At 36.4% G+C, this 14,422-nt stretch overlaps 1 protein-coding gene across 1 annotated transcript in view; it reads left to right on the top strand.

Annotated features, from left to right (window-relative positions):
* ERBB2 (erb-b2 receptor tyrosine kinase 2) overlaps nucleotides 1-14,422 on the top strand; it is a 74,308-nt gene that overhangs the window by 16,589 nt on the left and 43,297 nt on the right. Inside the window, exons 2-5 of the mRNA XM_081970071.1 lie at nucleotides 7,638-7,789; nucleotides 9,063-9,249; nucleotides 12,226-12,360; nucleotides 13,852-13,923. Coding sequence (XP_081826197.1) covers nucleotides 7,638-7,789; nucleotides 9,063-9,249; nucleotides 12,226-12,360; nucleotides 13,852-13,923 — 546 coding nt within the window. The remainder of the gene's footprint in view (nucleotides 1-7,637; nucleotides 7,790-9,062; nucleotides 9,250-12,225; nucleotides 12,361-13,851; nucleotides 13,924-14,422) is intronic.

Here is a 14,422-nt window from a genome sequence, read left to right as displayed (position 1 = left end):
TCTTGCCTTCATTATTTTCACAAATAAGTCAAGATGGCGAACATACCTAATAGTCCTTTGTCCTCCTATTTTCCCCATAACAACAAGAACCCTGTGAGGTGGGTTTGGCTAAGAGAGAGTAACTGGCCCAAGGTCACCTATCTGGCTTTCATGGCTAAGGCAGGACTTGAACTCACGATCTCCCGCCAGGCTGGTGTCTTAACCTTGGTTTAACTTTGTGGATCATGAATTTTACAAATCAGATATTTTATTGAAGTTTCCAGGCTTTGTTCCATTATTTTAGATAATTTCCCACTAACATGCATTGTAAATCCAATCCATTTGCTATTTATTAACCTATGTATTAGTTCCACTTCATCAATTGCTTAATTCTGAATGTTGGAACTAAGTGAAAACTATGTTTTCTTTGCCAGCTGGGATCTGCCATCAGTATTTCTTCCTACTTTTCAAACTGTTATTTGATCAGAAGCTGTGATATTTGTATAAAAAGTTTCTTCTTGGCTGACTGTGGCTCTCAGTATTAAATTGCCCATCCTTGAGAAGCTGAAGCTCATTTTCTCATCTGCCTTGGCATAGCCTTCATGGGAAAGAAGTAAAGCGGGGAAGAGGGAAGAGGTGAGGACATCCATTCCAAATAACAAGTTTATTGCTTAGTTGCCCTGAGTTTTATAACTAACCTACTGGTTCTTAGCTAAACTTTTTTTTGATTAACAAAGCAAAATAAGTATCCCTTTAGATTCAAGTGCACCAAATAAATTATATATTTTTTGTATTTACTGAGAATTTTACCTAAAGGAAAAGATGAAGGCAAAGAAGAAAAATTAAAATTATGAAAAAACAATGGCTTCTAATCATTTGTTCAATAGATATTGACAAACCCATATCTCTCCTCCCTCTTCTCTTCCAGAAACCCCTTCAACTCTGTATTATATTCTTATCTTTTGCAATTATTAAATCCACAAATCATAATTTTGCTTTTTTTCTTTTGCTTTTTTTTAGCAAAAAGTCAGTAAAAGATTTCCAAACTTTAAAGAAATACTTGCTTTTTTCTTTCTGACCAAACAAATATATTTTGTCATTTCCATAATTCTGACAGCTTTATAATCATTCTTCCATTCAGGGAATTTCACTATCTTCCATCTTTGTGCATATAATAATCATACTGCCATTACCATATATAACATTTATCTTCCATGAATCTCTTCTGATTCAGTAATCCATAAACTCCAATTAGAAAGTTCTAGTTTCTTTCCAGTATTAAACAGAAGGATTTAGATTATTCTGTGTATAGTATGTGAATTCAGCCTTCCACCAAATCGCCTTGCTGAATTGTGTCAATTGTTTACTGAACAATGCAGCTAAGTATTTGTATATTTTTCATAAAGTCAGAGATCCTAATATGAGTTTGGTGAGATGGGTCCACAAGTGTATATCAGCATATATTCCTCCCCTCTCCCCAAATAAAGGATATGAAATGAATATAAAACCGATATAGCTTTTGGTGCCTGGGAATCTTAGTAAACATGTGGGGGAAGAAAAAAAATACAATGGGAGAGATGATTATATAAAATAGACATTATAGACATTAGAAGTCTTAAAGTTACATACTTTTGTATTAAAGCAACAGTGAATAGAAAGCTGAACTGAATATGCTAAAGATTTCTGGATAAATTGTATTTGATGAAGAATTATTTTCATTGATCGGGAGTTTGAAAACAGCAGTAGCAAACTGTCTTAAATTACATTGTTAAAATGAAAAGAGCTCCTTACTTAGTCTGCCATTCTTATTTTTTACACAAGTTATGAGGACTGGAAACTCAGCTTATACTTTCTTCTGATTCCTCTTGACTGCCCAATTTAGGCTGAAGTATTTACAGATACTAAGGTTGTCTCCCCCGCCATTGTATAATCAACATTGGGTGGGCCATAAATTCTTGCCCCTGCCCATGGCCATAAGATCTCAGTTGCCCAACTATTTCATGAATAGACATGTGTCCTAGCCCAAGGCACATACTTGAGTGGTCTGACACTGCCTAGCAAATGATACTGTGGCCCCATATTCAAGTTGTTTTCGGCACCTTGTCATCTCTATAAAGGCAGAGAACAAACTTCAGTACAATAGAGAGTGCACGTCTTTGATTCACCTGGCCCAGGTCCCAGCTACCTGGGAGCTAATTTACTCTCTGATTCAAAAAATTGGAAGGAGCCAGGCATCACATGTTCAGACCCACCAATTTATTAAAGCTTTGATGAAGTATAACAGAGGACTCAAAACAAGGACAAAGTTTTATCAGACTATTTTGAAAAGCTAGGAAGAATGCGGCCTTCTCATATTGGTTAAAGAAGAGTAATTCAGTGCAATCCAAACTTTCAGCTCTTGAAAGAGGAGGATGAAAAGGTATAAAGAAGTATAAAAATAAATTTACCACTTTTGAAGAAGATTTTTAATAATGGATCACAGCAAAACTAAGCAAATGTTTGCTCAGGCCTAGAGCGGTTTCAATGCAATTTTGATAAGGTATCCTGAAGGGAAGACAAATGTTCTTCCCATTTGTTTCTCTACATGTATCATTTTAGGGGAAGACCAGCAGATTCTGACAGGTTCTAGAGAACCAGTAGCAGAAATTTTGAGTAGTTTGGAGAACTGGCAAATGCCACCTCTGGCTGGCCCCAGAGTAGGGTGGGAATGGAGATTTTGCAGTATCCTTCCCCTGCCACGCCCACCAAACCACACCCAAAAAGTCACACCACGCCTACCAAGCATGCCACGCCCACCAACCCACGCCCACAGAACCACTAGTAAAAAAAAATTAATTTCACCACTAGGGAAGACGTGGTTTATAATGATGCAGGATCCCATTTCTCTGTTTAGGAGAAGGGACCCATCCCATTCTACTTCAGCAGAAAGAGATTTTCATTTTTTAAAAAATCCAAAATACACACTTATTTCATGCAAGCCAGGAGAGTTTTCAAAAAGATTTACTCTAGGCTAGAGTAAGGCTACTTACTTAAGGCTAGAACTTAAAAAAAATAAAGAAAAAAGAAAAGAAAAAAAAATCCATGAACAAAGGAGGGGAGGAACCAGAGCTCTCTGAAAACTGCTCTTTCACTGGGAAAGAACACTCCACCACCCCCACTCCTGGATATTGTTATGGAAATATTATAGAGCCAAACCTTTTCAATTATATTGTTGGCTACATGCCTTAAAAAGGGGATAGGGTGGTCTGTTTCAGGTCATTAGAAAGAGTTTCTTGGCAACCACCTTTCTAGGTCAGCTGTCTTAACATGTACAGCAGTGTAGTGTATGTGGTGCTTTGTTGTTGCCTAAGAACTCAAGCTCAGAAATATCGGTAATTGGAAGCAGACTTACAGGAGCAATTATGGGGTGTCCTCATTTAGTGACTACCTTGTACAGCAAAAGTTCACAGTTACAGTAGTGAGGATATTTTCCCCCACCCCAATTACTTATGGATTATTCTCTATAATCTATACTATTCATGTTGTCTTGTATTTTCTGTTATGGATTGCACAAGTAGAGGCTAAACCAATTTTGTTGTATACATGATGTACAATGACAATAAAGGCTATATTATTATTATTATTATTATTATTATTATTATTATTATTATTATTATTATTATTATTATTATTATTATTATTATTATTATTATTATTATTATTATTATTATTATTATACCACCAATCCTCACAACTATATAACCTTCACAGGTCTGTAAAGCAAAGGAAAACTGAAGATCATAACAAACATAGTTAAATTTTCAATTAGAGACTGCTTTGCTTAACAACCGGTGGCAGTCCCAATGATGGTGGCTAAGTTAGAGGTGACATGATAGCAGTGTTCCAATATTTCAGAAGTTGTCACAAAAAAAAAGAGAGTCAAACTATTATCCAAAGCACCTGAGGCCCGGACAAGAAACAATGGATGGAAACTAATCAAGGAGAGAAGCAACCTAGAACTAAGAAGAAATTTCCTGACAGTTATAACAAATAAAGAGTGGAATGAGTTGCCTCCAGAAGTTGTTTGGAGGGTTTGACAACACTGGAATTTTTAAAGAAGAGATTGGATACTGTTTGTCTGAAATGATGTAGGATTTTCCTGTTTGAACAGGGGGTTGGACTAGAAGACCTCCAAGATCCCTTCCAAATCTGCTGTTGTATTCTGTCCTGTCCTATTCCTATTCTCTACTAAATAAGGACTACTTGTAAAGCATCAGATTGCTACTTCAGACCAGACCACATCATTTTTTTACATGATTTTTTTTTTGTTTATTCAAAAAGGGTTAAAATACAAAATAAAATATTAAAAAAGGCCAAAAGAATAAAAAAACCAAAGAAAAAGAAAAAATGTCTTACTAACACATATACATATATCATCCTCCCTAGTTGAATGCTGATTAATATAATACAGCAATGTTAGTTTTCCACACTTTGCGAAACAGGCCAAAAGACTTCTAAACTTGGAAACTACTAATCTACTTATCAATTGTTAGCATGTCATTCATATATATATAATGTGTTGTAATTGTACTGATAAATAAATAAAGGGAGACTAGGATAGATCTATTTCGAGCTAATTAGCTCTCATCAGCTAGCCATACCCTTACTGGGATTAGAACCCGGGCTGTATATATCTTAGGCAGGAGTCTTAACCACTAAGCCACGGGTTCTCTTCCTTATCAGTTGAGCCAGGGAAATAGGTATGTATTTGTGTTACAACCCCTGGTATGACTAAATATGGGAGGAAGGTCACTACTCCCTCTTTCTGTCCCTCGGCCCATCACAAAGACCATGCAGGCAGAAAACCATATTTATTTATTTATTGGTTTTCTGCCTGCATGGTCTTTGTGATGGGCCGAGGGACAGAAAGAGGGAGTAGTGACCTTCCTCCCATATTTAGTCATACCAGGGGTTGTAACACAAATACATACATACATACATACATACATACATACATACATACATACATACATATAATTTGTTGTAAGTTTATTAATAACAACACAGTTAACAGAAAAAAACAATAATACAGGCATGTAAAAGTAATAATTGTCTGAAAATAATGTGAAAAAAACAAGGCTGAAATTCAGAAAAACCCCAGTTAATAAATTATTATAATCAACTCATAGAAAATGTACTACTTCTTCAACCCCAAATAAAATAACTGGAATCTGGGAATGAGAAATGTGGGTGGTAGAACAAGAAGAGATAGAGTCAAGGAGGAATTGGTTAGCTGAATATAAAAATTAGATCTGTCTGAAGGAAACAAATTGAGGTAGTTTGTCAGGCTTCCCAGTGTACTGTTTCTCATAAAACAAGATTTGGAATCAAGTCAAACCATTCTAGACAGAAAATCACAGCAAAATATATTTTGGAATAAGCAGATCTTTAAAAAAGACAACAGCAGACTATGCCTTTTAAAACCCAGTCCTTCAAAATCAATATGTTTCAAATCCCCTGCTGAGAAATGAGAATGAGTGACTCATACACAGACAGAGCAGCTGGGATGAATTAGGTTATTACAGGAAATCAATAGGAAGTTATTGAAATGAACCATCAAGTTAAATTGAGTTCATTGTATTTCCTAAAGAAACAGTTACTGTACAACTGTTTTATTGCATGTCGCGAATCTGGGGGAGGATTATACTGAGGCATGGAATTATACTTGGGAACATGTATGCTGATTTTGGTTATGTTTTCAATAATTGGATAGTGACACAGGAAGTGTTGGTTTTTCTGAAAGGATCTGAGAAGTTCCTGCTTGGCTTAGAAAGGCTTGGATGGATACCAGAGTTCCATTATTGAATTGCACATTGAATTCCAGAAAGCAAAAAACCCCTTCCACCCACATTTATTTCAAAGCAGTTTATTATATTGCCATCCTGCTCTGCATTTTTTAATTTCTCCAGAATGCCATGCAATGAAACAGGGTAATGACCTCTTGGAGTCTCCACTGCTAAAAGCCACTTTCCATTTTTCAAGGAAAAATATATAGTTTTAATTAAAAATATATAGTTTTAATTATATATAGTAGGAAAAGCTGCATGCTGCAAGGAATAGCAAAAGTTAGTTTCCTAACCCAGACAACCCATGTCCATACATGCTAGATTCTTATATTTTCCTTCTTTTGAAAACAAGGTATACACGCCTTTTTAAAAAACAGGTATTTTAGCAGTTGGCAGCACATTAAGTTAATATTTTCATATTCAGTCATTATAACAAGTGAGTAACCTAAATATGAGATGGAAACCCAGCTATTATGGTTTGGTATTACGAGAAGTAGGCTACTGTACGTTGTTCAACAAAATAGAAAGGAAATATTTACTTATATAATATGTGACTTCAGTCACTGTTTCTGTTATTAGTTTTTGAATTGGAAAGACGGATTCCATCCTCTACTAAAAAAAGACGTGTAGAGCTGTTCATGTTCATTTTAATATGCGTTAGGCCCTCACAATGGAACTCTGCAGGCTTTGAAATTCTGCACATCAAGTTTATACATACATTATATTGCCAAGTTTATCAACCAAGTTTATACATACACTATATTGCCAAAAGTATTCGCTCACAACTGAGTCTGATTATGTGGATGGGTGAGCGAATACTTTTGGCAATATAGTGTATCTACAGTATTAATCTGTTTAGTCCTTCTAATTAGGAGAAAAGTATGATGTTCTGTGGATTCCTCTTGAGGCAATAGTGGGGCACTATTGTCCACTCACTATATACACTAGACAATTTTATACACTGTATACAGTAAACCTTGAGAATTACCCCATTTTCTTTAAGCTCATTGTGGCAGTCCTAAGAATTGGAAACTTACTTAAAAAAGAAAAATAACGGAGATTCTCAAGATATTCTTTGCTCAGTGATTGTTTAGTAATGAAATAGGGAATGTTTGTATGAATTTAAAATTTTTATTTTACAGTTTAAAATTAAGATTTTAAACCCCTTCAACTTAATTCCAACGTTCCAAAATGAACCCATATACCTTGCCAAGGTATAGCTCCTAAGAAAACAAAAACCCCTCCGTATAGTGCATTGGAATCACATCCTTTTGTTCCCCCTGATAATGTTATCTTGGACACTGAACTAATTTCCTTCCAGTTTTGCCACCCAAAATCTCCAATTGAAAATCTCTGTTTTGTTGTTTGGGATGATAAAATTGCATCTGTGGGCCTGCAACTTTGCTGTTAACAGGAAGGCCCATCAATTCCTACCTTCTGCAGTTAAGGTGATTTTGGAGCTCCATAGTGCCTTTGCGCTAGACTTCACCCCTTTTGCAATTGTGGTTTACTTTCTCTTCTTTTCTCACGGAACTAGCGCATGAAGCCAAGGTTATTGCAATGGAAGAGAGCAAAGGAGTGCAGGTCAATTTCTGTCTTTGCTTATTAGTTGGCTAGTTGGAGCCGAGGCTGGTCAGGGCAATGCTCTCTATAGCTGTGTTGAGTAATTGATCACGGATCATTATGAAGAATTTGAGAGTCTTCAGAAGTTGCACCTGTGATCAAAGTAACCAGGTATGTCTTACTTGCCAGTTAGATGAAATCCTATTGAGTGGAGCAGTTCCTTCTTTCTCTTGAGCTTAATGATAATTCCCCCTTTTTTCTTCTTCTCAGTATGCACAGGCACCGATATGAAACTGCAGCCACCCTCAAGTCCAGAAAACCATCCAGACACCCTCCGTTGGCTCTATGAGCATTGTCAAGTTGTGCAGGGCAATTTGGAGATCACATACCTACCAGCAGATGTGGATACATCCTTTCTCAAAGTAGGTACAGTTTTAATGTGAAAAATGGTGGTATTTCCAAACTTCTTTGTTTTATTAGTTTGAGAATGGGGAAAAGAAGAAATGCTATATGCTTCCACTTAGCTGTTCCTGCCCTTAGAATTTAAGAAGGTGACATTGATGACTGGAAGTTACAAAAACATAGTCTACTAGGATTGTATTAGATCAACTCCAAATATTCACCACATTTAATAAAGTATAGCTAAATTGAATTTAGTTGTGCATATTTTTATTTCTCTCTAAAAGGGCTTCAGTAGCTTTTGAGTCTCATGCCTGCAGATGAGCACAATAAAAAGATGTTGTTTTAGATCCCAAGAATTTGAATTTGATTGCTTATGCTGGGTTCAGTAGTCCATAAGCTAGTTTACTTTCTGTGACATGCTAAGCCATAATGAAATTCATTATTCAATATTAAAAATTCAATTAGGTAAATCATTATTAAGCAAAACATACCAAAGCATAATATGTGAACCTAGTCTTTGTGTCAAACTCACAACTTACAAACCAGAAAGGTTGACTAACACCTGCAAGCTTAGAATAGAAAGAGTATGTGGAAACAAAGATATAGACAGGTATAGGTAAAAGGTGAGTGAAAATATAATACAAATCATCTACTACTTTCCTCCTATATGCTCTAATGCTGAGTACACATTATACTCATTATTTATATTAACCATGGTTTTATCAATAAGCTACAGTTTTAGCAATATGTCATGATTCCTTCACAACCGACAATTTGTAAATCACAAACTCTAGGTTTGGGAAACATATTGAGCCTTACTCAATATATATACGTACGTACGTACGTACGTACGTACGTACGTACGTACGTATATATTTGGGCTTACTGCACTGAGCCTAAATATAGTGCAGTAAGCCCAAATATGCATTTTGAGAAGGACTCGACATGTTCCCCAAGTGTAGCTATTGCAATTTACAAGTTGTGGGTTATGAAGGAATAACTGTATGTTGTACACATAGAACAGTGTAACCAAAAGCTTCTGTTCTCTGTGTGCAACATGCTGTGGTTTGGCTCAGGGAAGATTTGGGTCTGTTGGGTCAGGGAATCTGGTCTTCCAGCTATTGCACTTCAGTTTTCATCTGACCCTACCAGTATAGTAGAGTTATGGTAGAGGGTATTATGGCCCCTCAGCTCTGGAGGACCATATCTTCATCATGTTCTTACTGGGTGATCTTTTGCAAATCCAAGCATCCTGAAACATTTATGTTTCATTTTTGTCTCTCTGCTTCTCAGGACATCAGAGAAGTCCAGGGATATGTGTTAATAGCCAAGAATCACATGCGCCATTTGCACCTGAGCAGCCTCTTGATCATTCGTGGGACACAGCTCTATGAGGAGAAGTATGCACTGGCTGTCCTAGACAATGCTGATCCCAGTGGAGACGTGGGGCTGCAGGAACTGGGCATGTTGAAGCTAACAGGTGTGTTAATATGGGCTGGATAGTTTCCAGGAATAGGAATTGGAGTAGGAATAGGAGTAGGAGTAGGAATAAGAATAGAATAGGAATAGAATAGAATAGAATAGAATAGACTTTGGAGGTCTTCTAGTCCGGCCCACTGTTCAAGCAGGAGAACCTACACTATTTCAGATAAGTGACTATCTAGTCTCTTCTTAAAAACTCCAGTGATGGAGTGCCCATGATTTCTGAAGGCAAGCTGTTCCACTGGTTAATTGCCCTCACTGTTAGGAAATTTCCAACCATTGTATCTTGTTTCTTCTTCTTCTTCTTCTTTTTTGACGGATGCATTTTATCTTTTTTTTTTTTTTGTAAAATTTTTATTGGTTTTTTACAAATGTTTTAGGGGAAAAGGTAAATAGGTGTAGAAAAACTTTGACAGCTCTATCATGTGGGAGGTAGAGATCCCCCCGAATCTCACAACTTTAACCAAAAAGAAAAGAAAAAAACATCAAAATTTGAATAAACATTGGCAGCTTTTTGTTTTTACATTCAATCAATATATTCAATCATCTTTTGTATCATTTCTGAAAGTTACATTATAACAACAATTGCAAAAATGTTTCAACTCATTTTTGTGATCTGAGTCTTCTAAGTGTTGCGTCCTTCCCCCCTGTCTGCCGGCAGAGCCGCGGCCCCTCCCTCCTTCACATCTTGTGTACTGTCCCCTGTTTGATCTAGGAGGGCACTATTTTTTTTAATAAAGGCCTCCGCCTCCGCAACTGTGTTAATTCTATTTCTACTGCCCTCCCAGAAAATTAGCATTTCTTCTGGCAACAACCATTTAAACTAGATTCCATTGTTATATAATTTCTTTGCTAAAGAGGAGTATTTCTTCCTCTTATCTCTTACTTTCTTTGGAATCTGTTTAAGAATGGTTATTTCTTTGTCTTTATATTTTAATGGTCCCCCCCTTGAGCTCCTAAGACCTCATCTCTTGTGGTCTTTCTAAGAAATTTAACATGTACTTCCCTTGGCACGTTGTGTGTTCTAGTGTATGCTGAATTAATCCTATAGATCAAATCAATATCCCACCATAGCTGTTGTTTGTCTCTTTTAATATATTCTGCTAAAATTGTGGTCATAATCTCCTTGAGATCTTCATTCTCTGTTTCTGGCAAGTTTTGGAATCTAAGAAAAAAAGACATTCTCTCAAATTCCACCTTTATCATATGTTTTTCAAATTCTACATTCCCCTTCTGGATTACCTTAACCTCTTCCCTCAGCCCAGTCGCGCCTTCCTCCAGCACCCCTATTCTCTGTTTATTTTGTGTTGTTTGTTGTTGCGTTTCTCTGAGCTGATCATTTAAGTCTGCCAGTTGTTTTTTCAATTCGTCCTGTCCCTTTAAGAGAGTTTGAAACATTTGCTCAGCTGATAGTGTTTCTTGTTTCTTCTTAATTCCAGGTTGCTTCACTCTTTGATTAGTTTCCAACCATTGTTTCTTGTCCTGCCCTATGTTGCTTTGTAGAATAATTTGACCCCTTCTTCTTTGTGGCAGTCCCCCAAATACTGGAATACTGGTATCTTGTTGCCCCTAATTCTTTTCTTTACACTAGCCAAACTCAAATCCTGCAACCATTCTTCATATGTTTTAATCTTCAGGTCTTTAATCATCTTAGTTGCTCTTCTCTGAACTTTTTCCAAAGTCTCAACATCTTTTTTGTAGTATAGTACCAAAAATGGATGAAGTATTTCAGGCGTGGAATATGCAAGAGGCAGTGTTGGATGCTATGCACAAAATTATCCAAACAAAATTATTTGCATTTAAAACATAAAGGCAGGAAGCACTGTTGCTGGATTGCTGCCTTAAAAGGGTGTGTGAATTGGAATCTTAGATTGATTTTAACAAATCAGATTCCAGTTCACATATGCTTAATAAGCAACAACTGGTATAAATATTCCTATTGTTAGGAGAAGCCAAAAGTCATTACTTTTGCTGTTCTAACCAGCCCTAAAGAGTTCTACAGTGTTTATTTATTACATATTTTATGAAGCTGCCATTATTAAAAAAATAATTTTTAGCCTTAGAAGCAACTTCAGTTCTGTAAAAATACTATACTATTTCTACATGATAGCTGAAAGCATTTATATCTGGCTCAGCTCTAAAAAAAAATCACGCTAAAGGTGTTATTTCCATTTAGAACCCCGAAGTTTTGCGGGAAAGTTGTATTTTCAATTCCCATTTGTAGAAATAAGAGGTGTGGAAATCATCTCAAATCTGTAAAATTAACCCACATCAAAATGCCCAGACTGATATCAGAAGATATCATTGTTCTTACTTGTCCTGAATTCAGAATGCTTCTAGAATTGCCGGAACACTGTTTTGAGCTCCAAATGATGTGTTTAGAATTTGAAATAATGTGAATTTGAAAAGTTTAGCTCACTTCTAGGTGGAAAGACTTAATGGGCCTATTTCTTAATGCCCAACTCATGCCAACAAGTTTTAGCAGCTCCCCCCCGCCTCCAAACTGTTCTATATTTCTGTTTACAATGAATTCATTGCACGAAGTATGAATAAAAGTTTTGTTGGTAGTATAGTGATTGATTGATGGTCTGCTCCTATATCCCCACACAAAGCCCCCTTGAAGATTTAGAAGATTTGGCATCATATTTCAGCCTGAACTATAAGGTATGATGTTTGTTGCTTGAATCTTACCTGTGCCGTGAATTTATATTGCTTGTGCCATGAACTTATAAGTATGCCTTAGGCACACTTTCCTCAGCATTGGTACATTGTGTTCATAATGTGCCAAACTCTTAGTTAACTTTAGGAAGTGTAATACAATTTTATCCAGTTTGTAATACAGTTCCAGCTCAGTTGTGACAACAGGTTGAACTTTCTAATAGACTGAATGTGTGGTTTTAAAATAATGAATGAAAACAGACTGTTAACTCATTTCCCTTTTTCTGACCCTTCCTTTCCTCCTGTTTCCTTTCAGAGATCTTAAAAGGTAATGTGATGATAGAGAGGAACCCCCAGCTGTGCTTCCAAGAGACCATACATTGGAAAGCTATCTTCCATAAGTATAACTGGCAAAATTATACAGAGATCAGCAGCCATCGCCGTAGGAACTGTAAGTATAATTGGTTAGGCTCTGGGCTTCACAGGGAAATTATGTGCAGAAGTAAATCCTTGTTTTAAGGATGCTAGGGAATTATTTAATATCTACCTGTTTCTTCTGAGTAAAGTTTGAAAATTTGGTTTTTCATCAGTATTGTTTATTCTCTGGTAAAATTAAGAAATCTTACTCTGACATAAAATGAATTTCATAGCTGCCATTAGTAATAGAAGTTGGCTTATGTTTGTTCTTATCTGGAGCTAATTCTGAACTTTCTAGATATTATATCTGTGTTTTTAGTTGTTGTGATTTGTACATGTAACATGCCCATAATAACTGGAATAACAAATAAAACAAAGATTTATAGACCCCACACTGTATCTCTGCACTGGATTTCTCTTTTCTCATTTTATGCTTCCCTGTAACTCTTTCTACAATCTGTGAGGTTTTGAATGAGCTGTATTCTTTTATTACCTCTAGGTAATGCTTGGCTTGCAAAGCAATTACAACTGGGATTATTGTCTGTAAGTGATGCAGTCATAAAGGATTATGTCACATGACCGTGTCACTGAGCAATGGCAATTCCGGCAATCCAGTTGCCCTATTAAGTACAGTCTGCATGGGTCATTAAATGAGGATCTCACGTGACTGCAATTTTATGCCAGTTTCCCCTTTGACTTTGCTTGTGGGAAGCCAGTAGAGAATGTCACGACCTTGTGACTGTGGGGACATTGTGGCACCAGAACTATGAGGAACCATCATAAATATTATTTGTTCAGTGCTGTTGTAACACTTGATTGTAACTCAATCATTTCTCTTTATTTTCCTTCCTATTCCTACAGTATATTCACAGTTCATCTATTCAAAATGTCAGAACGAAAACCAACCCCACCATCAGCATTCTAGGAATTCCCCATTTCTGACCTGGCTGATGTCATTTTGTCAGCCTAATAAGTCAATGTACATTATCTAAGCTTTTAGACATTAGAGATATGTCTGGATTCTATGCCCAAATTGCTGAAATTCGCATGAGGAAAAGCCAAATTTTGCATTCAGTATTATATTAGCAAATTTAAATATTTTCTCTTTAGTTTTATATAATGCCTTCTGTAATATTTTCTGCTTTGTGTGATATAATTTGGTTTATTCGCAAGGAACATTAAAACTCTGCTCTTGTCCATCAACAATCATATTCAGCTGTTTCTGTCATCTGAGACTTGAGAAAATGTGTCTTACACACACCCTGCTTGCTATTACAAACATAAGGGCTAGAAACTTAGTTTTTTTTAAAAAAAAATGAAAGCAGATATTCTTAGGAAGCCAAATCCAGTACAACTGGATTCTGTGTCCTGGCAAAATTACAACATACACAACTCTTTGCCAAGTTCATTTTTGCAGTCTTCTCAGCTGAGCACATCTGGTATCTCACAATTGTTACTACTCCAATTTTGCATGCTTCTTCCTCCTAGATGTAAGATTTTAAAAATCTGTTTTCTTTCCCTCTAGGCCCTGACTGCAGCCAAATCTGCCCACATAATAACCACTGCTGGGGAGAAGCAAAAGGGAGCTGTCAAATATGTAAGAAGGAATATTACTGCTTGGGATCTGAGGGAAAAATACAACATCTCTAACACATGCAAGAAAATGTTTGACGAAGTCTATTTTGAAAATCCAGGATCCTAGGGCTTAAAAAAAATAAAGAACTTGAAATGTGTTACTGAAGTGATCTTAAAATGTAAGGGGCTGTATAGTGCCGGAGTCTAAGCCAAATATTGAGTCCAGCGCAAGAACCCTACTGTTCCCCTGGATAATTGGCTCCATTGTCAAGTTACTATTAGGAAGGCTTTTCTCAAATTTACATTAAATATGTAAATTTTCTTGTAATATAAGTCCTTTATGTGTTCTGTTGTCTGAGGACAAATAAGGACAAATCTTGAGCAACTTCTGTAGGATAATTCTTCGGATAACTAAAGTGTGTTATCATATTCTCCTTTTCCTCACCATCCTTTCTTTTCAGATTGTTGTGCTTCTCAGAATCTGCTTCCCAGTCAGCATGTTAATTTGGCAGCCATAACCC

This window comes from Natrix helvetica, assembly GCF_964273705.1.
Source record: "Natrix helvetica genome assembly, chromosome: Z".
Taxonomy (NCBI): Eukaryota; Metazoa; Chordata; class Lepidosauria; order Squamata; family Natricidae; genus Natrix; species Natrix helvetica.
The sequence above is the reverse complement of the archived record's forward strand: the minus strand, read 5'-3'. Positions and strand labels throughout refer to the sequence as shown.